Genomic DNA, 22,417 nt, shown 5'->3' with positions numbered 1-22,417 from the left:
CCAACTCATCTAAAAATGCAGGCAACCGGAGAGTTGCCCAGTGCCTGATATGTCACCCTTCCAGGTATTAATTTCCAGATTAGTCTTGCTCTGTCTGATAAAGGTCTGCTATGAAGATGATGATGGTGATGATGGTGACAGCAGTAAAATCCACCAAACGCTATGTGGCAGGCACTGGCTGGGCCCCTTACGTAAGCCCACGATCTTGCTTAAACTTCACAGCCGCTCTAGGAGGTAGGGCTGTTACGACTTCCGTCTGCCATGTGATCAGACCACACACGACCCGGCAAGTCACTTGACCTAGTCAGTTGACCTAGGACTCAGGGCTTGTATCGCCAAAGTGGGACTTACCTAGGAAGCACAGAGTTAGGTGGCCTGGATTTTGCAGGGGACGCGACTTTCGGTTCTGGCCCAGAGCTCCCTGAAGGTCCTGGCAGACAGTCCTGCGCCGGCCCGGGTTGGTTTGGAAGTACTTCCCTCGCCGAAGTCAGGAGATGCTCTTTATCTTTAACTTCTTTTTCCCGGGACTTGGCTTTGTGTTCCGCCAGGAGGAGGTCAAATTGTTTTTTCCGGCCCGGGACTGCCCTCCGATGGCTTAGCGAATGTGTCTAAGGAGAAGAGAGATGAAAAGCACAGCCTCTTTGATCAGCACATAAACCTGCTTCCCCAGGCCCTCCATTTCAGAAACAGCAATTCATGGGAATTTAGAGGTGCTTGAAAAGTCAACTTCAAGGCAACAGCTCCCGTTCTGTGGCTGGGAAGAGGCAGACACCACACAAACACAACCATGCCCTACACTCCTGGTGTGAAGAAGCCAAAGCTTCCTAAAAAAAAAAAAAAAAAAACCAAAAAACACCAACAACTGGCACAGAATGACAGCTTCCGCGCAGAGCCCACGGAAGCCTCTCTGAGGAAGGGCGCCGGTGAGGATGCGCTCGAGTTCATCCAGGTGCAGGCGGGAGCTCGCGCGGCCGGACCCACAGAGCCCCCAGGCGGAGGGCGCCGCGGCCTCGATCCCAAGAAGCGCTAGCAGTTCAGCATGAAATGCGGGGTCGGGGGCTATCCGATGGCGGCCGCCTTGGGTCAGCTGTCCCCCTGGCCACCCGGCGTGGCCGGATCAGGGGCGCGGCCGCTGGTCCTCCCTCCACGGCTGCCTTTCAGGCCGCCGCCGCCGCCGCCGCCGCTCCTGCATACATTAAAACGTAGCAGGGTTTAGAACCGCCTGTGAGTGCCTATAAATACAATTTACTGTCTGGCCTCACAAGTAACAGGGGAAGCCTATTTTTTTTTCCTTCTTAAAAAGCCAGCCAGCTTGAGGCAGGCACTCTGCTACCATGGAAGAGAAGAAAGCATTTCCCTTACAAAGAACAGCTGGGGGTCATGTCGAGGTTCCACACCCTGCCGTGTGCAGAGAGTGGCATGCAAACATTTCGACAAAGGCCCCAGCGAGAGCAGGAAGTATTTTTTATGGAAAGAGAAATACCTTGCAGGTGAGGGATCTTGTGCAAGGTTTCTTTGTCTCGGGATCCAATACTCCACAGTGTTTATTTGGGTCAAATTCTCTCTCTGGTTTAAGAAACAAACAAAAAATATAAGAAAAAAGGAGACTAAATAGGATTTGGCATTAAGACTACATTTTTAAAAAAATGCACATTTGCACCAACAAGTGAGACATTGTCAGGCAATCTGGGTTTTTTTTTGTTGTTGTTTTGTTTTGTTTTTCTTTTTCTTTTTTTTTTTCTCCAACCGGCTGCTAAAATGCTTCAAGAACCGCTCAGGGGGAAATGGCACTCCCCTCTGACCCCCGAGTTCTACGTCCAGCTTCGGTGGGGATGTGGGACGCAGCACAAGGCGCAGGGACTAGGGTGGGGGCAGGCACCGAGGGCAGGGAGCCCTGATGCTTGCACACTTTACTTCACTTAGACGGTTTCCCAAACCCTTGGCACTTCGGGCATAGCTGGCTGCAGACCAGGGAGAGCCACCCGAGGCTCGAGGGCCGCTTTTTCCTGGGCAGCTCCAAGAATATGTCACCTTCCCCCAGCCCCTTGCCTTCCCTTGAGTTTTGGCCATTTCAGCGGGAAATTACTCCTTGCCGTGTCAGTGTGACCTGCCTCTCTTGTGCTCTGCAAAGTCCTCACCAACGGGCTATCCATGCAGCCCCGCTGCCCAGGAAGGTCCTTTACCTGATTCAGGAGCGTCTGGCGGTGTCACAGGCGGGGCAGGGGGAAAGTCTGGGCGTGTGCTGTCTGCGCACGGCAGGGGGAGGTGCACAGAGGGCAAGGCCTGCCGGCCTCACAGCTTGCTCGGCTCCCAGCATGGCGCCTGTTGCTCCAAATGGGAACAGCCACGGCGAGCCAACCCACTGGGGACGAAGGATGGCTGCAGGGAGGCCGGGCTTTCTCTGGTTCCTGCCTTCCTACTGGACTGCTGATGGCTCATGGTGAGGTGACTCCTGAGGACCCTGCCCTTCTTATGCCCACTTTGGATCCTTTGCCCCTTCTGGATTACCGACATGCTCCCCTCCCCTGGAAAACGAAGGGACCTGAGATAATCCCTTAAGGACCCTTTCAGCTTCAAAGTTCCACGTCTCGGATAGTCTGTACTATTTCTGGAAGGCACCCGGCAACCCCCTGAGTCCTGCAGCACCGGGAAGACACAGCTCCTCTGCGCATTTGGGGAGGCCGGCAGCAGTGTCGGTGGGTGGGTGGGGGTTGTATATGAATTTGGCGGAGTGTCTCCTTAAGAGGTTTGAATGGCTGCAAACTAAAAAGAGATTACCTGAAAAGCTGTCTGAGATTGGTGGGGGGAAACTGTGAGCATAATAAATGAATGTGTTCTGTTTTTAAAAGAAAGTCTGGGGCCCGTGGTGGTTGCAATGATGGTGATGATGACGGCTGCAGTGAAAACCATTCTTAGGTCCAAGACAGGTTTCCTGGCTGGTCATCTAAAGGCCTCCCCCCCCCCTTTTTTTTTGTCTTTTGTCATTGTCATCATCATCATCTTCTTCTTTTTTAAAGATTTTAATTTTAGTCATCTCTACACCCAGCGTGGGGCTCGAACTCACGACCCAGAGATGAAGAGTTGCGTGCTCTACTGAGCCAGCCAGGCGCCCCCACCCCCAACTTTTTTTTTCTTTCTTTCTTTTTTTTAAGCTTCACATTTAAGACTAGAAAACTGCGAGGTCTGGAGATGCCCGTTTCCTCTGAGCCCTCTCTGCCCACTGAGTAGGGCCTGGGTGCCAGGCCCCAGGCTGCTTGCCACCGAGTTCTTTCCCTTGGGCCTGTCAGAGTCAGACCCGGGCCCAGATCCACACCAGCGCTCACGTTGGCCTGCAACTGAGCAGGTTGTTTGGCTGGGGGGCAGGAGCTGGCTGCCAAATGTGAAAGCGAGATAGAAACAAGCAAAAGACCCAATGAGACAAAAGAGTCAACAAAATGCAAAACCAACAAACACCAAAAAAAACCCCACCACAATCCCTCTACAACTTCAGATTGGGGTGTAGGCTGGAAGCCATGGCCACGCTTCTGCCTCTGGACACTGCCCAGCTGGGTCTACTGGTTTTTCCAGGGATGTGGCCACCCACCTCTGCAGAGTGAAACTGAACTTTCCACTCAGGAAGAGAGCCAGGAGCTGGGGGCTCCTGTCCACACACCCCCCCCGCCCCATGCTCAAAGAGAGTGCCAGGCTCTACCTTCCTTTCTTGAGAGTGGGTGAATAGTACATAGGGAGACTTCCAGGGTAAAAATCTTTTGAATGCCTTAGGTCCAAAGAACTTTAAAGGAATGACTTTTTTTTTTTTTTTTAACGGTTAGAGATGTAAGATAGAAAAACTGAAATACAGATTAACATGAAGTAAAAAATAAAAATGACCCACACTTTTTAGGCTGATTCAGAACTATGATCTTATTGGAGAGCACAGTTTCTCTCTCATCGGGTGGCTTTCACTGTATTTTCTTTCTTTCTTTCTTTCTTTTTTTTTTTTCCAGTCAACATTTGATAAATGCCCCCTGTGTGTGAAGAAGTTGTAAAGTTTATAGCTTTTCTTGGTCTTTTGGAGAAAGCAGAACCACCAGATTTAGTTCCACAACAAATCCAAAGCACATATCACCCACGTGAGGGTCCCTCAGGGCAACCACTGCCTCAGAGATGGGCCTGTGCACCTTTCCAGGCATCCCAAGTGTCTACGCAGACAACTGAGAAGGAGATCCGAGAGAAATCCCTCAAGCTCTCATGGGCTATGCCAGCCTAAGTGATCCCAAATGGGAATTCCGACCTGATTATGTGGGAAAGGCGGTCATAGCCCCAGACCACAGAATCAACCAGGCAACCAACTAAGACCTAAGCGCAGAGTGGGGCAGATGGCACTCACTGTACTGTCCCACGTCAGCCCTGACCTACTGTGAGGTATCCCTGTGGCTGTCCAAAGTCCCCACAGGGACGCTTCTACAGAACCCGGGGGGCCGGTTCAGCCCAGCAGCATGATAAGACCCTCAGGATGCACGGGCTGTGGGCTGTCGTGGTTGGTGTAAGGCATCCTGCCTCCTGGGCCGGGGGGAGGACCCCTCCTGCTGAGCACTGAGCCGGGAGCTAGAGCCTTGTCCGGCCCAGAAATAAGAGAACCCATTCCTCGCATTTTTCGGTTGGGGTCCTGTTGGCAGGTAAATCCTGTGTTCCCCTTACAACAAAACGGACCTGCTTAAGGATAAGAACACACCACTCCTTGGTCATGGATGTGAGTCAGAGGCAGTCTAATTGTGCGCCAGACTCGAAGGATACAGACACGTACCTGAAAGTCTCCTGTAAGGCTTGTTGTTGTTTTTGGTGCCATTTTGGTGTTTCTTGTCTATTGTGGTGGACAAAATTCCTTTGCCATTTAAGATCTTCTCTGGGGAAGGTGGCACTGACTTGGACATCAAGACTGGCTTGATTAAAGGTGGGGTGGAGACAGCACAGGATGAGGTGGAGCAGGTGACCGCGGTAGTGGTTGTAGAGTTCATTTTGACATTGGCACCGTCTGCCTTCACTAGGTTAGGAATTTTCTCTAAACTGACTACAGGAACCGGAACGCTGAAAAATAAATGAACAAACACACACAATTGCCTTCTTTGATACATGAGGTCCGCTGAGAAGCTATACGCGATTATCATCACCAGAACACCTCCTTATCACTTATTTTGACTCCCCTTATAAGCCAGCAGCAGGATTCCCGTTTTGATGGGAGGGAGATCGGTGCCTTGGAAAGGAACAACAGGGGGTTCGAGGCTGGCGCAGCGCCAGGGCGGGCATCAGTGCTGACTGATTCCCTCCTGCACCGGGTTGTCCCCATAGATCCTGCAGCTCCCCCCTTCTCAGTCCCTCTCTGCCGGCGGGCTCTGAGACAGCACCTTGGGCAGAACAAGGTGCCCGCTGGGAAGCTCAGGGAGAGATGCTGTTTGTCCCCTGAAGACGGCTTACTACTGTGCCGCTTGCTGAATCACGTCCCCTCCCCCTGCTGCTTGCTGGTCTCCCACCTCGGCGATCAGGCCTGACATCTGCTTAGCTCGGGAGTGCTGACAGGCTCACACCACACGGAGGCATGGCGGCAGGCCAGTGCGCCATGCTACATGCTGTTGGAGGACTTCTGGATCGCTCCTATCCTGGGGATGGGCTCAAATGGAGTGAGGCACTGTGTAACGTTATCGAATATTCCATTTCAGGCAGCTAGTTATGTAAATAGGCAATTCTCAAGGCTGGCAGGTGAGACGATGAATTTTAAGAAGACAGAGCACAAAGGTGCATGTTTGCTCTTCAAAATCTGTCACCTCAGCTCCACCGCCCTACGATTTCTCCTGTAATGGATATGTATTTGATTTCTGTGCATTTAATGCTGGAGGACTCTGGATCTGGGGGGCCATGGAGGAGTCTCTCTCCAGGTCTTAAAAGATGAGATGAGATGAATACGCTTTCCTTTGGCTCCTGAACTAGATTCCCTTTCCTCCTTGCAGGAGGGCAGAACGCTAACACTTCAGCCCCCCAATCGTCTCTGAGCTGAGTGGAGCCGACTTAGCTATTTGAATGCGAAATGATCTAGAATATAGCTTATACATGCCTGCAGACAATGTAGGGATGAAAGAGAGGCTGGTTTTGCAGGGGAGGAGTCTTATCTGTTCACATGGCTGGCGAGCTCTTCCTTCTCTACGATTTATTCACAGATCATTTTTTTGGTCAATTTGTTCATGAAATTATTTCAGCAACCCCTCAGCCCTTGCCCCTTTGCTGACTCCGAAACCAGATCACAGATGTTATTTATAGGTCTTTGCCAGTGAGAAGGGCACTCGGTGGTGAAGCAGATTGTAGCTGGACTTCCCCGTCTTTATCCCGGGACCACGTGCTTTCTTGGCCTGGGGAAGGATGGTGTGGGACTTCAAGTCCTGTGTGAGGGGAACTGGAACGGTGGGTTTTAGTAATACACCAAGCCCCTGATAATTCCGCCTTTGATCAGTGTCTCAATCACTGACATACAGCTAGACTGCGGCCACTTTCTGTTTAATGGCAATTCTCAAAGCGCTCACATATGACTGAAGAACGGCACAAGAAGCCCTTGAAAAGTCAGCACACTGAGAAATTGTAAAGATATTACCTGGTGAAATTAGTGCTGCATTCCTGAGTTTTTCTGAACGGTAAAAAAAAAAAAAAGTAAAACCACGGGATATGGAATTCTTCTAGGCTTCCTTTACTCAATTTTAAGAGACACTAACACAAATCAGGGTCTTGAAGAGCCGTTCCCACACCCATGTTCACAGTGGCACAATTCAAAAGCTGTCCATTAGCAGGTGATTGGATAAACAAAATGTGGGCTAGTCATACAATGGAATATTATTCAGCCTTAAAAAGGAAGGAAATTCTGACACACAGATGAACACTGAGAACATCACGCTAAGTGAAATAAGCCAGTCAGAAAAAGACGAATACTACAGAATTCCACTCACATGAGGCGCCTAGAGGGGCCAAATTCCAAGACAGAAAGTAGAAAGGTGGTTGCAAGGGCTGGCTGAGGGAAAAATGGGGAGCTGTTGGTCCATGGGTGAAAGTTGCAGTTTTGCAAGATGAAAAGAGTTCTGGAGATTGGTTGCACGACACCGTGAATGTACTTAACACTGCTGTACTATATATTAAAAATGGTTAGGATGGTAAATATTCTTTTTTCTTTCTTTTTTAAAAAGTTCAATTCAATTCATTTATTTTATTAAAGATCTATTTATTTTAGAGAGAGAGAGAGCGAGAGAGAGCATGCAAGAGTAAGGGAGGAGAGGGGCAGAGGGAGAGAATCTTAAGCAGACTCCCCCACTGAGTATGGAGCCTAACACAGGGCTCGATCCCACAACCTGTGAGATCACGACCCAAGTTGGATGTTCAACCCACTAAGCCACCCAGGCACCCCTCTTTTTTTTTTTTTTTAAAGAGAGAGAGAGAGTGTGCACGTGTGCGTGCACAGTGGGGTGGAGGGTATGGTGGAGGGGCAGAGAGAGAGGGAGGGAGAGAATCTTAAGCAGACTCCCCACTGAATGCAAAGCCCAATGTGGGGCTCAATCTCATGACCCTGAGATCATGACCTGAGCCAAAATCAAGAGTCGGACGCTTAATTGACTGAGCCACCAAGGTGCCCAGGATGGTAAATTTTCTTATGTGTATTTTGCCACAATTAAAAATACAATCCAACCCCCCCAAATTCATGCAACTTAAATTATACATCAATATCCTGACTTTAAAAAATACACATTATAAGAACCTGCTTAAAAAGCTCTTGTTGAGGGGCACCTGGGTGGCACAGCGGTTGAGCGTCTGCCTTCGGCTCAGGGCGTGATCCCGGCGCTATGGGATCGAGCCCCACGAGGCTCCTCTGCTATGAGCCTGCTTCTTCCTCTCCCGCTCCCCTGCTTGTGTTCCCTCTCTCGCTGGCTGTCTCTATCTCTGTCGAATAAATAAATAAAATCTTAAAAAAAAAAAGCTCTTGTTGATTTTGTCACCTTTGTTCTGATCTGTTGATTTTTATTTTTTTAAAGAAAGAAGTTAAATTTCAAGTGTTGATGGACTACCAGGTGGGAAGATTCTCTAGCGCCTGAGTGGCCTTCTCTGGTATACTTCTTCGTGAAGCCCAGTAAATTCAGGAAAGAAAATTAGGACCGTTGGGTTTCAAATCTAGCTCTTGTCCCATGAGTGGGTATGAGAAAAGGGAAGGCCTCCAGTTTCTGTGAAAAATGCCAGGGCACATGTTGAGTACCACGAGCTCAGCAGACAAATATACAATGTTGGGATAGAATAATCCAGAGCAATTGTAGGAACTGAAATAAATTTTAAAACTGAGCCAAATGGTCCTCAGATGCTCACAGTACAGTCTGTGTTTCTCCCCTAAAGTCAACATCCAGCTCCAATGGGCTCCTTAACTCAGCCATCAGAGCACAGGTACACTAGGCCCAGCCATTTGGAACAGTGCCAGTTGACTCATCGCTTTGGTGATGCTTCTTCCCAACTGTGTGTAGTAACCAAGCTTGAGCCAGGCCAGCTAATATCTGTGACTGATCTCCTAATTTGGAATTTTCTCCACTATATAACAAGTGTGGTTCATTCATACCCTGTACTGACAACGCTTCCAGAACTCCAGTTGGACTTCAATCCCAACGTCCTTAAGCAGGATGTGGAATTGGAGCCTATCAGAAACTAGAAGAGAAGGCCAATGTGAAGTTCTCTGGATTGAGTTTTCTTGCATTAGAATGGGAGGTGTTAGGGGGAATAAAGTCTGATCAAGAGTATTTCAGAGTTCCAAAGATCAGGTGAGTAGTAAGGGGCTGAGCCACTGAGTAAGCCTCTGATGCCAGGTGGGTGGGCTCCATCTTGGCAGTGGGAAGAGAATAGGAGACTCCAGTTGTTTTGGGTGAGAATTCTAAGGGTGTCCAATAACAAATGGAAAATGGCTGTAGGTAAAATGAAGGAGGAGAACCTGGGAACTGACTTGGATACTTTTTTTTTTTAAGATTTTATTTTTAAATAATCTCTATATCCAACGTGGGGCTCGAACTCACAACCCCGAGATCAAAAGTCACATGCCCTTCTGACTGAGCCAGCCAGGCACCCCTGACCTGGATACTTTTTAGGCTTCCCCTCTAAGGTAACCTGCCTCTGGTCTGAGCTGAGAAGGTACTTCTGCTGGGAGTTAAAAGAAGACAGGGAAGCAGGCAGCTCAGTGATGGCGGGAAGGGTCAAACCCATCCCCAGAAGAAATGAGAATCAGAGATAGAGAGTTGAAAAGCCTTCCCGTTGGCCCTTGCCACCTCATTCCCCAGGACAAATGTCAGCCATTGGTCCACTGGAATATTCAGTCTCTTTTCTTCGCCACTGTTGGCAACAGCCCTCAGATCCTAAATTGATGAACAAGGGAGGACATGATCGCAAGATGGTGCCACACAACTTGGAAAACCAATCCCAGAGACTCCAACTTTTCTCAGCTAAGAGCTCAGGAAGGTGCAGAGTGCCCCAGCCGCTGCTTCCCGCGCACACAGATCCCCGCGTGTGTCTACACTCCAGGGCGTGGGAGTGCGGCCGTCTGGAAGCCATCGCCTCAGAACTGCCTCCCGCTTTCTCCCATCGCCGCCGCTCTCATTGGGCCCACTTCCCCTCCCATCACCCCTGGCCAGTACGGCATCCCAGCCCTGGGCAGCAGACCCCAAATACCAGGTTTAATTTTTTCCACTGGAAAGAAGCCAGAAGATGCTGACCCCTGCCTTTGCGGTGTGGGCATCTCCCCCGCATGGAATCCCAGTAACTCAGACACCTCCGTGTGCTGTTGGGAGCTGGGCAGCGTGGGGAGCTGGCAACACCCGGATGACTACGCGGATTCATGACTCTGTGTGCTTAGGTGATACACAAGCCTGGCAGTGAGCCCCGAGGCTGGCTGAAGGCCCCCAGGTTCCGTCCCTTGCCGTAGGCAGGGATGCACTCACGTGCGCCCCAGAGTCTCCCAGTTAGGCGCATGGGCCACCTCGCTACTGGCCCTCCTCTGAGAAGCAGTGTCTGAAAGGGAAAGAGGAGTCCACGCTCGGCCCTCGTGGCTTTCATAATGCCTGTTTCGTTCACTTGGGATGCACTCTTTCGGGGGGCTTAGGGCTGTGGCTTGTTGAACACTCTGGGAGTCGCCAGCTCTGTCTCTGGTCCTGGGAAGGGCTCCCACAGCCCAGAACAGTCCTCCCTCGTCCTCCTTGCTCTGTGGGGGAGAGGTCTACCTTGCTGCGTTCGTGCTGTCTGGCTGCCACGTCCTCTTCCTGGGGGCCTGTCTGAATTTACCATTTCGGACCAAGGAGGGTGCTCAGGCTCTAAGAAAAATGGCTCTCCTGGCATCAGGTGGATTCCTCTCCGTGCCCAGTGACGTCTGCAGAAGAGCAGAGTGGAGCTTTGTACAAGCGCCCTTTCAAGGGCCACCCGTGTCTCTCAGGGCCAGCCACTCTCCGGCCCGCTCCCCTTGCCTGGGGATCATGATTTAGTCTTTCACTGTCAACCAATAAGCCTTAAAAGAATGGTTCGGAAAGTCTTCAGGCCCGCAGACACCGGTGCCAGCTCTGCTCCACTTAGCCATGCAGGGTGAGGATGGGTTTGTCAGGCAAGAGCCTGAAGACATATGGTATTTGTGCTGCGGGTTATGTGTCATGAGAGCGCTCAGCTGTCTGGTTTCTTCCCACCCGTTCTTTCAACAAAGGCCTATGTGCCTCTGCTACTGGCCTGGCAGAATTTCGAGGCTCTCCCGATTTACTGCACCTCACCCAGCCTCCTGCCTTCTAAGCAGTGACGGCATTTAAGTCGTCCCGAATAGAAGAGGATCTGCTCTATTTTAAAAGACCCTCAGAGAAGGCATTCTATTTGGCTCTTTGGGGTGCATTCTGTGGGGCTGCTATCAGGACATTATTTACATCACATTTAAATTCTGTAAGTAGAGAAAATCCCTGGGACGTTCTTGAAGCCTGAGTCAGCCAATTGCTAAGAAATCGGCCTCACAGAGCTACAAAGTCCCACCACGGGACGATGCAGAGAAGAGGTACGACATACATCCTGATGAATGAATAAATGTTTTTTTAAAATTTATTTAATCTGGGAAAAGATTGGGAAAACTTTCAGAAAGCCAATTTGTAAACACCTTAAGCAAACAGAAAACAGGGTAATCAGCCACAGGGCAGAGTCAATAAAAAAACTGCCAGATTCATCTAATATTATTTGGTGGCTGAGCGTCAGGTCTGGCGGTCAGAGAGAAAGCACTGTGTATAACCTCTCCTGGCCTTTTGCATGGCTTTGGATTTGCTCCCATAGAACCCACCCTCAGTAACCTGGGGAAATGTGGTCAGACCACACAGCTGTGGGGGGTGAGTGGCCCTGGCGGCAGCGGCAGAGATCGGCTAGCAGCGTCCTGTGTCAGCCCCGAGCAGCACCCAGCAGAGCTCACAGGGGCCCTCGCTGTCCAGGAAGGTGTAAGATCTTCATCAGGGGCTTGGATGATGGGCCAACACCTCGTCCATCAGCTGGGGGAAGAGGCGATTAGCCACTGTGAAGAATGATGTGGGACTTTCCCTTAAGCTGGTTAGGAGCGGGGGAGAGAGGAACAAGATGACTTTGATGAATTGGAAAAGTGGCCAGAGGCAAGTGAAATAAACCCAGCAAGGACAAGCAGGGCCTAATCTAAGGTCTGTGCCTTGTCACTGCTCTAGAGGGCGCTGCAAGAGAGTGGAGGATAACGGTTAGGGATGCTGGCTTCAAGTCAGACGAACCTAGATCTGAATCCTGCTTTTCCCAAAGCTGGTTGCGTTAGGGTGGGAAGGCCATCTGACTTCCCGGTTTCGGGGCCTCCGTGAGCCCCTAAGGACTTTTGGGAGAATTACAAGAAGGGAGGCTGAATTAGAATTAGAAGAAGTGGAGGACAGCTGGTTTCAGCTTCTTGCCTCCTCGGTGGGACAGCCTCCAGCAGGGCAAAACCCACTCAGGTATACAGGGCTGCCCTGCCTACCTCAGCTCAGGACTTCACCACTCTGGGCCTCAGTTTCTCTATCAGTAAAGTGAAGATCATGACAGAGATCTGAAGGGATGACATGAGATGATACACATGAAGTGCTTAGCAGAACGCTGGGCACACGGTTGGCTTTCAATAAGTTGGAGCGAAAACAAAAAGGGGAGATGATCCCGCTGTCCCCTCTCCCTACTGACCCTGATTCTTCTGGGGTATACATCTGGGGTGCAACTCACCAGAAATATATGTCCCCTTCGCCCTTCTGGTCCCACCATGGTGGGAGGGGTACATGAGGTGGGGGGAAGCAGGGGCAGCAGAGTGTGGGAGCTGGTGGCCTTCCATACTCACCCAGAGTGGAGGGCCACTTCTGGGGGGTGCAGTGAAAAGGAAAAACAGAACTAGGGAGGAAGTCTTCCCCTCCCTGCTTCTCAATCTCTGGTCTTCTATGCACTGCCCAAGCCTGGACTAGTGGTTCGAGCTCCCACCTGGAGAACACATTCTGGAGGAAGAGCGGGCAGGAACTCCAGCCTCCTTAACGCGAACATGTTGTCCTGCAACCCCAAAGTATGTTAGGCAATGGGGGTCCTTCTGGCTCTATGGTGTCTTCTGGAAGAATAACTGCACCCACCCCCTTCTAAGCTGCTCCAGATTTCCTGGAAGCAGGAGGCCCCAGTACCAGCCTCTGCTAGTCTCTCCAGCACAGTTTGTTAATCAGGGCTTCCCAAGGCAGGGAGCTCAGGAGGTGGTCTCCAAGCCCGCTGGGAGATCAACAGGCACTAAATGACGTTCCTGGGGAGTCATAATGCCCTAAGATTGTGGGGAAAATCAACAAGCTAGAGAGAGGAAGACAGAGAAGGAAAAACAGTCCTGGCACAGTAGTACAGCATGCTGGACAGGCTGCCTCTGGGGTGCATGTTGGACTAGCTTGCCTGCAGTGGTGCGGCCTTGGCCAGTGCATCCAAGAGGGGTTTGACTCAAACCCTAGGCCAAACCAATGGCCCCTAAAATGAATACTCAGTGAAAGTCACATCAATGCATAAAGGGTATCACAGCTTTTGAGGGCAGGATGTGAGAGGGCAGGGGCCAGGGAGCAAGTGGATTCTGCAGGGAGCGCCGGTGCAGAGCGGAACAAAGCCCCAGAAGCCCCGGGCCCAGTGCAGAGCGGAAGAGAGCTCCAGAAGCCCCGGGCCCAGGACAGGCTCGGCTCTGGCTCTGGAGCCGCAAGTGGATAGCACTTCCCTCTGCAGCCACCAGAGGTCAGAGGCTCCCGCGACTGGAGCTGCAAGCGCCGGGTCGCCGGCCTGCTCCTCGCCTTCCAGAGCCAGCGCCGCCAAGACATTTACGGTCTCTCTCAAGCCCAGGAGCCAAAGCCGACCCAGGAGAGGGAAGAGGACTCCTCACAGAACAGCATCCGTGCCCCTGCCGGGGGAGGCCGGGAGCCGAGCCCCGAGCTCAGGTGCTCAGCCTAGCATCCCGGGCCACCTGTGGGGGCCCCAGCCTCTGCTCCCCAGCTTCCTTCCGAGATGAAGAGCCCCAGGGAGCGTCTTCCTTCACAAGAGGCTGTCATTCGCCCTGCTCTTTCCTTCTCCATCCCCGAATCCAATACCAGGCTGCCTGCCCCGCACCCCACCCGCCTCCATCCAGAACACTGAGCACACTTTGTTTAAACCATCGAGAGTTAGAGTCTTCACATGGACTGACAGCAGACTCAGGAAATTCTTTGTCCCAAATTAAATACACTTTGTCTTTTTAAAAAACCATATGTGAACAACATCACCATCCAGTTAGAGACCTTGGCTCTTCCCCAACATTCAGTCACTCACGAGTCTACCTGAGCCTGCCCCGTCCTTGCCGTCCTAGCCCCTTGGCTCTACCGCGCCCCCACTCGGCCACCAGGCACATCTGACCCTGCTGCCCCGCTGCTGGAAGACTCAGCAGGCTCCCCACGGCCCACTCCACTCCCCACTCCAACCTCATGGCCCAGCCCAGCCCACCACAGCTCCCACCCCGGGGAACCTTCCCCACAGCCTCCTGGGGCTCTCACCGCTCCTCGAACACCCGGCGTGCGCGGCCTGGCTCCAGGCCTCTACGTGGGCTGGGTGGCTCCTTCTTCAGGGGTGCCTTCCTCCCTTCTCTGGGTGAACACTCCCCATCTGCCCAGATCCGGATGAAATGTCCTCTTCTCTTGAAGCGCTGGCTGTTCCTTCCTACGTGTTTGTACCACATTCATCATGTCAAACTGCAAGGGCTCAGTTCTGCGTTTATGTGGCCTGACGAGAAAACGAGCTGCCACCCGAGGACAAGGATCTTGACCAAGTGTACCCGTCGCTCTGGAGTCACCCCAGGGACATATGCATTACTGGGCACTTAGGAAGGGCTCAAGAAATGGTCAATGAATGAATGACGGTTCTCAGCAAAGGTTAAGTCAGGATGAAAACCAAACCAGCGCTCCACCAGAACACATGGTTTAGGTAAGGACCAGCCTGCGGCTCTCTCTCCATGGTGCCAACACGATGACGAAGACTGGGGGCAGCTTGTCGACCCTCCACCTGGTCCCTTACTCTTCTCATTGTCCCTTGACACTCACACACTGAGCACCTGCCACATGCTGGCCAGTAGGCTTCGAGCTTACACGGAACGTCGTGCCTCACCCTCAGCCCCACGTGATAGGTAAGGAACCTGGGGCTTAGAAAGGTTGCCCCATAGCATTCATTCAGCAAAGAGAAGGGCAGCAATGGGGCTTGACCTCAGGCAGCTCTATGGACGGAGCACTTGATCTTGGTACTGACAGTGAGAAGCCCGGTGGTAGGGTTCCGGCTCGGCCATTCGCTTTATCAATGTGGGCCTGCTTCATCACCAAGTAGATGTGAGGCTTAAAAGGGGTTGGGGCTACGGAGGCATCTCAAAAGTACAATGTGCAGCACAAACACAGAGGACACAGTGGCTACGCATCTTTGCGGCTCCTACTGCCTTTCTCCGGCACACCCCTTTCCCCCTTCCCCGGCTGTCTGAGCCTCTGGTTTCCTTCCCCAGACTCTGGTCCCTACTTCTGAGCACTTCTGAGACTTGACAAGGTCAGCTGAGTTTATACACAAGGAGCTGTCCATTGTCCTTATCCTGATTGTGTGGAAACCCAGCGAGCTTGCAGCTCTTGAGATGTTTCAGTTCCTATGACTCCCTGTCCGGGAAGGGACACCGTTCCCACCTGGATGCTTGCATATTCTGGCCTGTCCCTCCCAATCTCTCGCCAGCTACCCTTTCCAACCCTTCCCTCTGGGACCCATCCCAGTAACCTCCACCTACTTACTTTTTTCCACCCGCCTTTCCTCTCCCACCCTCTGCCCCACTCCTCCTCCCTTGCCCCCCCCCCCCCATCTCTCGTGTGAGGGTCTGGATTTGGATGTGGGATCCAGGGAGGGACTTCTGTGCAATGCCATACTGATGACTCCTCAGCTCCCTTCTGACTCCGTCAAGTGCCTGCTGGGACATGGGCACAAACATAGATGGAGCCTGTGGGATGGGAAGCACCAAACCTTCCCCTTCTTGCCAGAGCACAAAGGGTTTTTCCTTTTTATCATGCAGGACCCACAGTTCTCCCTTCCTAGCTCTTATAATTGGGACAGGGACAATAATTCCATGATGGGAATTGGGACTCTGATTTCTCATCAAGAACTTGAAAGGTAGGCCATTTATAACTGTCGTTTCCTCTAGCATCAGAAAAATCTCTTGAGGAGGGGGAAGGAGCAGTTCTATTTCACAGACTTCTTCATTCATTCACGCATCATTCATTCATTCATTCAGATCTTTGGTATTTCCCAGCCTGAGTGGGAGCCCCGAGACAACTCCCTACATCCTCCAGGAGCCATTACTAACAAGCCGTAGTCTTGCCCCCACTTCATGGCAACACCAGGCAGGACCCGATAAGCCAGCCTCACTCCTCCCAAGGGGCTGGGCCAGGGCCTCTCAGCTATCCCTCCCCTCTCCATACAGTGCTGGGAAAGGCTTCCCGAGCACGGGTACTCCCTGAACCCCCAAGCCCCCACCATTCCAGGACGACACAGCTCCCATTCTAGGCATCCCGAGGAGCCCTGCCTAAGGGAGGGGAGGGACTCTGCCCCCCACCTCACTGTCGGGCACACACAGGAGGCCTGGGAGCCTGCTGATTTTTCTTTTGCTCTGGCTCATTTTCCTTCTGGAGTAGCAGGCTCATCTCCTGCATTTTTAATAGCTGAGCATATTTAGCATTCAGCACACACGTGTGGGCTGATAAGGCCCAAAGAGAAGGCAACAAGCCATGCAAGGAGGAAAGTCTCCCCCCTGCTCCCACCCACATCAATGGGTTTGCAGGTTTGAGTGTCCCTGTGGCTCCCATCCTGGACCAGGGCGGCCAAAGGGACAGCAGATGGGAAAGTCAGAGAGGCCAACCATGTCCCTATGTGGGGCTAGTCCCCTGGCTGAGCAGGAAGCTCACAAGTAAAAGCTGAAATGTTCATTTCAGCTCAAAAGAGCCAAAGAGCCGTAATTCCCTCTCGACTTGCACCTGGGGACAGAATCATCTTGCCACCGTCCCTTGGCTTTTATGGGCTCCGTGGACACCTATACAGCAAGATGATGGGCAGGGTATTATCTGGGAAGTGCTAAACGGGGTGGGGGGTGGAGGGGGAGGGCTGTGAGTGCTGCCGGCAGATCCGCAGGGGACAAATCTGGTGGTGCAGGGACGCCCTCTCTGTTTCTCCCTTTCTTCTAATGCAAAGCTATTTTTTAACCACCCCAGCCACAGAAGGGAGAAAACAACACACCTGCAGGCCATTTAACCTTGCGTGACATGCCAGGAGGTCAGCCTGAACTCAGGAGTGCTGTTGTTTATTGCCGTACATGGGAATTTGAGCTACTTGGAAAAGGACGCCCCTGACCTGCTGTTAAGTCTATTCTAAAGGCCACGGTCCAGCACCTGCACACAAGCCTTATGCGTTCCTGAGCTTTAGGGGCTGCTACAGAGCTCCTGCCTGGGTCCGCCAGGCCCGATCCTGCCTTACACCCAGCAGCAGCAGGATAACCTGGGAGCAGAGCAAACGTGCCTTCCATCCTGGAATCTGTCAGCTCCTGTGGGGAGCATAACATCACAGAGATGCCAGGAGCCACATTCACGCACCCGTGAATCAAAGAACCAGAGGGCCCCACCCAGGGTGACCCGGCCTAGATGTCCAGATCTGTGCTGTGTACAGCAGCCACTAGCCATTTATGGCTATTGAGCATGTTTTTTTCTTTTTAAAGATTTTATTTATTTGTCAGAGAGAGAGAGAGAGTGCACAAGCAGGGGGGAGGGGCAGAGGGAGAAGCAGGCTCCCCGCTGAGCGAGAAGCCCGATGCGGGACTCGATCCCAGGACCCTGGGATCATGACCTGAACTGAAGACAGATACTTAACCGACTGAGCCACCCGGATGCCCCACTATTGAACACTTTAAAAAGTGGCTGAGGAACTGAATTTTAAATTTGATCGAATTTGAGGAACTTGATTCGGTTATTAGAAAATGCGAAGTGTGTTTGGAACAAGCTGAGTATGTGAATTCATTTTATAATCTCTAGTTGTTTATGAAATCTAAATATAGGATTAAGTGTTTCTGATGAAAATGTACTGTCCAAATTGACACGTGCTGTAACTGTAAAACACAGGATTTCAAAGACTTGGTAGGAAAAAAAAAAGAACGAAAATGATCTCACTGATTATATGTTGAAATTATAAGATTGTGGCTACATTAGGTTAAATAAAATACATTACGAAAAATTGTGACCTTTTTGCTTTTTCCAACGTGGCTACTAGAAAATGTACCATTCCACGTGTGTCACACATCATATTTCCATTGGAAAGTGCCAGTCCAAACAGTTGTAGATAAAAAGTTAACTGTCTCCAAGAATAGAAATCTGACAAACCCTTTCAATGGTCAGATCAATTTCATTCAATTCAACAAATATTTACCGACAAGGGGACCATGTTTGCTGAGTGCAAGGCCCTGCATTTCCTACCGAGCCGAAGGAGTGACAGGAGGTCTAACCTGGGGCAGACCATGGATAGAGTCCCAGGGGAGGCAGGAATGAAGTGTCGTGGGAATTGAAAGGAGATGAGAGCGTACTGGGGGCCTGATGGGGAGGACGTGGGTGAGGGGCAGGGTTCAAGAAGAAGGGGGCCAGTGGGAGAGGCAGTGAGGATGTGGACCAGGAAAGAAGGGCCAGGATGCTGTGGGAAGAATCTCGGCTAAGCAGTCCCTGCCTCCTCAGACCCCTCTTCCCCCGGGCCCCCCACTCGAGTCTTTGGCCCTGCCCTTGGCCCCTGCTCCTCTCGAGCCACGTGTCTTCCCTGAGGAGCCATCTGTATCTCCAGTCTCAATGCCTGTGTCTACACTGATGACTCTCAAAGCTCCATTCCCAGCCCAGGCCTCTCTCCTGACCTCTGGGTCCACACATCCGACGCCACCAACCGAACATCTCCATGCGGGCGTTTTACTGCATTTCGCTCTGTCGCACTTCCCATACACCGCACTGAACAAGTCTTTCGGTGCCATTTTTCCAACAGCATCTTTTACTTTGTGTCTCAGTGTCACGTTTTGGTAATTCTTGCAATATTTCAAACTTTTCATTATTATTATACTTGTGATCGGTGATCTTTGGTGTGACTATTGTAATCCTGGTTTGGGATGTTGTAAGACCACAAATGCAGTGATCAACAAATGTATTTTGACGGCTCCACCGACCAGCCATTCTCTGGCTCTCCCCCTCTCCTCGGCCTCCCCCCCCATTCCCTGAGACACAAGGATCTTGAAATCAGCCCAGTGAATAACCCAACAATAGCCTGTGAGTGTTCAATGGGAAAAAAAAGAGTCACTCGTCTCTCATTTTAAACCGAAAGCTAGAAATGCTTAAGTGTAGAAAGGAAGGCACGTTGAAAGCCGAGAGAGGCCAAAAGCTTGGCCTCTTGCACCGGTTAGCAAGGTTGTGAATGCAAAGGAAAAATTATTGAAGGAAATTAAAAGTGCTACTCCAGCGAACGCATGAATGATAAGAAAGCAAAACAGCCTTATCGCTGATACAGAGAATGTTTTAGCGGTCTGGACAGAAGATCAAACCAGCCACAACACTCCCTTCAGCCAAAGCCTGGTCCAGAGCGAGGCCCTAACTCTCCTCATCTCTGTGAAGGCTGAGAGAAGTGAGGAAGCTATAGAGGAAAAGTCTGAAGCTAGCTGAGGTTGGTTCATGAGGTTTAGAGAAAGAAGCTGTCTCTATAACATAAAAGTGCAAGGTGAAGCAGAAGGTGCTGGTGTAGAAGCTGCAGCAGGTTACTCCAGAAGATTCCAGAAGAGGCTAAGATCATGCACGAAGGTGGCTGCACTAACAACAGGGTTTCAGTGTAGGTGAAACCGCTTTCTATTGGAGGAAGATGCCATCTGGGACTTCTGTAGCTAGAGAGAAGTCAATGTCTGGCTTTGAGGCTTCAAAGGACAGGCCGACCCTCCTGACAGGCAGCTGGTGCCTTCAGGTTCTATCTAACGCTCATTCACGATTCCAAGAATCCTGGGGCCTTAAGAATTGCACTACATCTCCTCTGCCTGTGCTCTCTAAACAGACACCGGAGCTTGCATGACACCACCTGTGTACAGCATGGTTTACAGAATACTTTCAGCCCGTTGTTGAGACCTACTGCTCAGGAAAAAAGGTTCCTTTCAACGTATGACTCTCACTGACAATGAACCTGGTCACCCAGGAGCTCTGATGGAGATGGACAACCGGATTCATGTTGTTCTCATGCCTCCTAACACAGCGTCCAGTCCTGCAGCCCAGGGATCAGGCAGTCATGTTGATTTTCAGGTCTTACTATGGGAGAAATAGTAAGGCTTTCATAGGCCATAGCTGCCGTAGACAGTAGTTCTTCTGACGGAGCTGGGCAAAGTGAACCGAAAACCATCTGGGAAGGATTCACCACTCTAGATGCCATGAAGAGGGGTTCGAGGCTTCAGGGGAGGAAGTAACTGCGGGGGTGGAAACAGCCAGAGAATCAGGATGAGAAGTGGAGCCCGAAGATGTGGCCGAATGTTCCCACCTCATGCTAGAGCTCGAACAGATGAGGAGTCACTCCTGGTGGAGGAGCAGAGAGAGTGGTTTCCTGGGATGGAATTTACTCCTGGAGAAGATGCTGTGAAGACTGGAAATGACAGCAAAGGACTGCGAATATGGCAGAAACCTAGCAGATAAAGCAGCGGCAGGCTTGAGAGGATGGTCTCCGACGTCGAAAGGAGTGCTGTCGACTGTGGATAAAATGCTATGGAACAGCATCACATGCTACAGAGAAATCCTTCTTGAAAGGAAGAGCCAACCAATGCGGCAAATTTCATTGTTGTCTTACTTTTAAGAACTTGCCACGGCCACCCCAATCTCCAGCAACCGCCACCCCGATCTGTCAGCACCCACCCACGTCGCAGCAAGACCATCCACCAGCAAAAAGACGATGACTCACCGAAAGCTCAGATAATGGTGAGCACTTCTCACGGCAATAAAATATTTAAAATTAAGGTGTATACACTGTTTTTTAAAGACACAATGCTGTTGCACACTTAACAGACTACAGTCTAGTGTACACATAACATTTTTATATGCATCGGGAAACCCCAAAATTCGTGTGACTTGCTTTACTGTGCTATTCGCTTTATCGCGGCGGTCTGGACCGGAACCTGCACTATCTCCGGGTGTCTGCACTTCACACTGCACGGACTCCCCAGCTGAATCCACCCTAAACTCTGGCCCTTCCTATCCTCCTCTTGAGAAAGCGCAGGACCAGCCACCCAGGTGCCCAGGCCTGGGAGGTCAGCGGCATCCTGGTCTTCTCTTGTACTCCAAGCCCCGCGTGCAAGCAACACTGAGGTCCTGTGGCAGTTTCCTGCCTAATACTTCTCCGGCCTGACCCCTTCTGCACATGCCCACGACGGCTGCCTGCGTGTGGGATGTCACCGCACCTCACCTGGTTTATGCAAGCGCACCCTCACTGTTCTTGCTGCTTTCCCAGTGGCCCCTCAAGCTATCCTTTGTACGGCTGGCAGGGGCTCCACCACCACCGAAGCTTCGGGGGGGGGGGGAGGGCAGAGGGAGGGAGAATCTTAAGCAGGCTCCACGCCCAGCACAGAGCCTGACGCAGGGCTGGATCTCACGACCCTGAGATCATGATCTGAGCTGAAATCAAGTCAGATGCTTAACCGCCTGAGCTGCCAGGTGCCCCTGGAAGCTTCAGGATGAAGTCCAAGTCCCTGAATTTAGCACATTGAGCGGAACTTCGTAATACGGTGCAATTTCACCCGCCACCTCTCCCCACGTGCACATAGGTCTGTACATTCTGTTCCCTTTGCCTGGGACCCTCTTCCCACTTTCTGAAAAAAAGTTAAAAAAAAAACCCACCTTGTGGTAAAATATATACAACATAACATTCACCATTCGAATCCAGTTTTCTTTCTCCAGATTATTCCTACTTATCCTTCAAATTTAGCTCAAGGGTGACCCCTTCTGAAAAACTTGTCCTGAGTCCTCAGGCTGGGTTCGGTGCCCATCTTTTGTGCTACCAATATCTGAGTTCTTAACACAATGTACTCGGTGTTAGCTTATGTCTCTTTTTATTACAGACTCCCTAAGAGAGTCTGTGTCTTTTTATTTATTTACGTTATTCATTCGAGAGAAAGAGAGAGAGAGAGAAAGCACGCAAGAGTGCACAAGCTGGGGTGGAGAGAGGTGCAGAGGGAGAGGGAGAAGCAGATTCCCCACTAAGATCATGACCTGAGCCAAAGGGAGATGCTTAACTGACTGAGCCACCCAGGCGCCCCAAGAGTCTGTTTCTTATTTAATTTTGCGTCCCCAAGGCTGTAGTGTACAGTTGTATGGGTTATACACTGCACCAGGATGTCTGCTTGAGGAAGTGAGTAGGGGACAAAGACCATTAGCCAACACTGCATTCTGGGACAGGGCTGTTTCCAGGCCTTTTTCTATCTTGCACAAAGATGCCACAGATGACATCAGGGGGCCCTATGTATCCCCAGGCCTTGTTACAGAATTGGCACATAGTATTATTGTAGGTGCTTATTAAATGTTAAATTGAGTAAAGATGGATGGATGTTCTAGACAAAGGGACCAGAGGAAGACATGGTGGGGAAGCTGGGGTAATGGGATGGTACTGCACTGGATTAGGGGGTTTGGAGCCAGTTTGCAGAGGGTCTCTTATGTTGGGCTGAGGGCCTAGCTCTTAATCCAGTAGGCAATGAGGAACCTTTGAGAATTTTTGAGATGACTGTGACTTAGAATCACAAACTATTCAGGCTTGAAAATGAGACTCAGAAAAGTGAGTGACTTGTTGAAGGTCACAC

General features: G+C 51.1%; 1 protein-coding gene across 7 annotated transcripts in view; it reads right to left on the bottom strand.

The window, feature by feature from the left end:
* The window catches only part of ATXN7L1 (ataxin 7 like 1), a 229,113-nt gene that overhangs the window by 24,045 nt on the left and 182,651 nt on the right, over positions 1 to 22,417 (bottom strand). For all 7 annotated transcript variants that reach the window (XM_026503771.4, XM_057304073.1, XM_026503781.4 and 4 more), the window contains 3 exons: positions 4,787 to 5,067; positions 1,484 to 1,566; positions 352 to 608 (listed from right to left, as the gene is read on the bottom strand). In XM_026503771.4, coding sequence (XP_026359556.2) covers positions 352 to 608; positions 1,484 to 1,566; positions 4,787 to 5,067 — 621 coding nt within the window. The remainder of the gene's footprint in view (positions 1 to 351; positions 609 to 1,483; positions 1,567 to 4,786; positions 5,068 to 22,417) is intronic.

This window comes from Ursus arctos, unplaced genomic scaffold, assembly GCF_023065955.2.
Source record: "Ursus arctos isolate Adak ecotype North America unplaced genomic scaffold, UrsArc2.0 scaffold_3, whole genome shotgun sequence".
Lineage (NCBI taxonomy): Eukaryota > Metazoa > Chordata > Mammalia > Carnivora > Ursidae > Ursus > Ursus arctos.
Note: the sequence above shows the minus strand (reverse complement) of the source record. Positions and strands in the feature narration are given on the sequence as shown.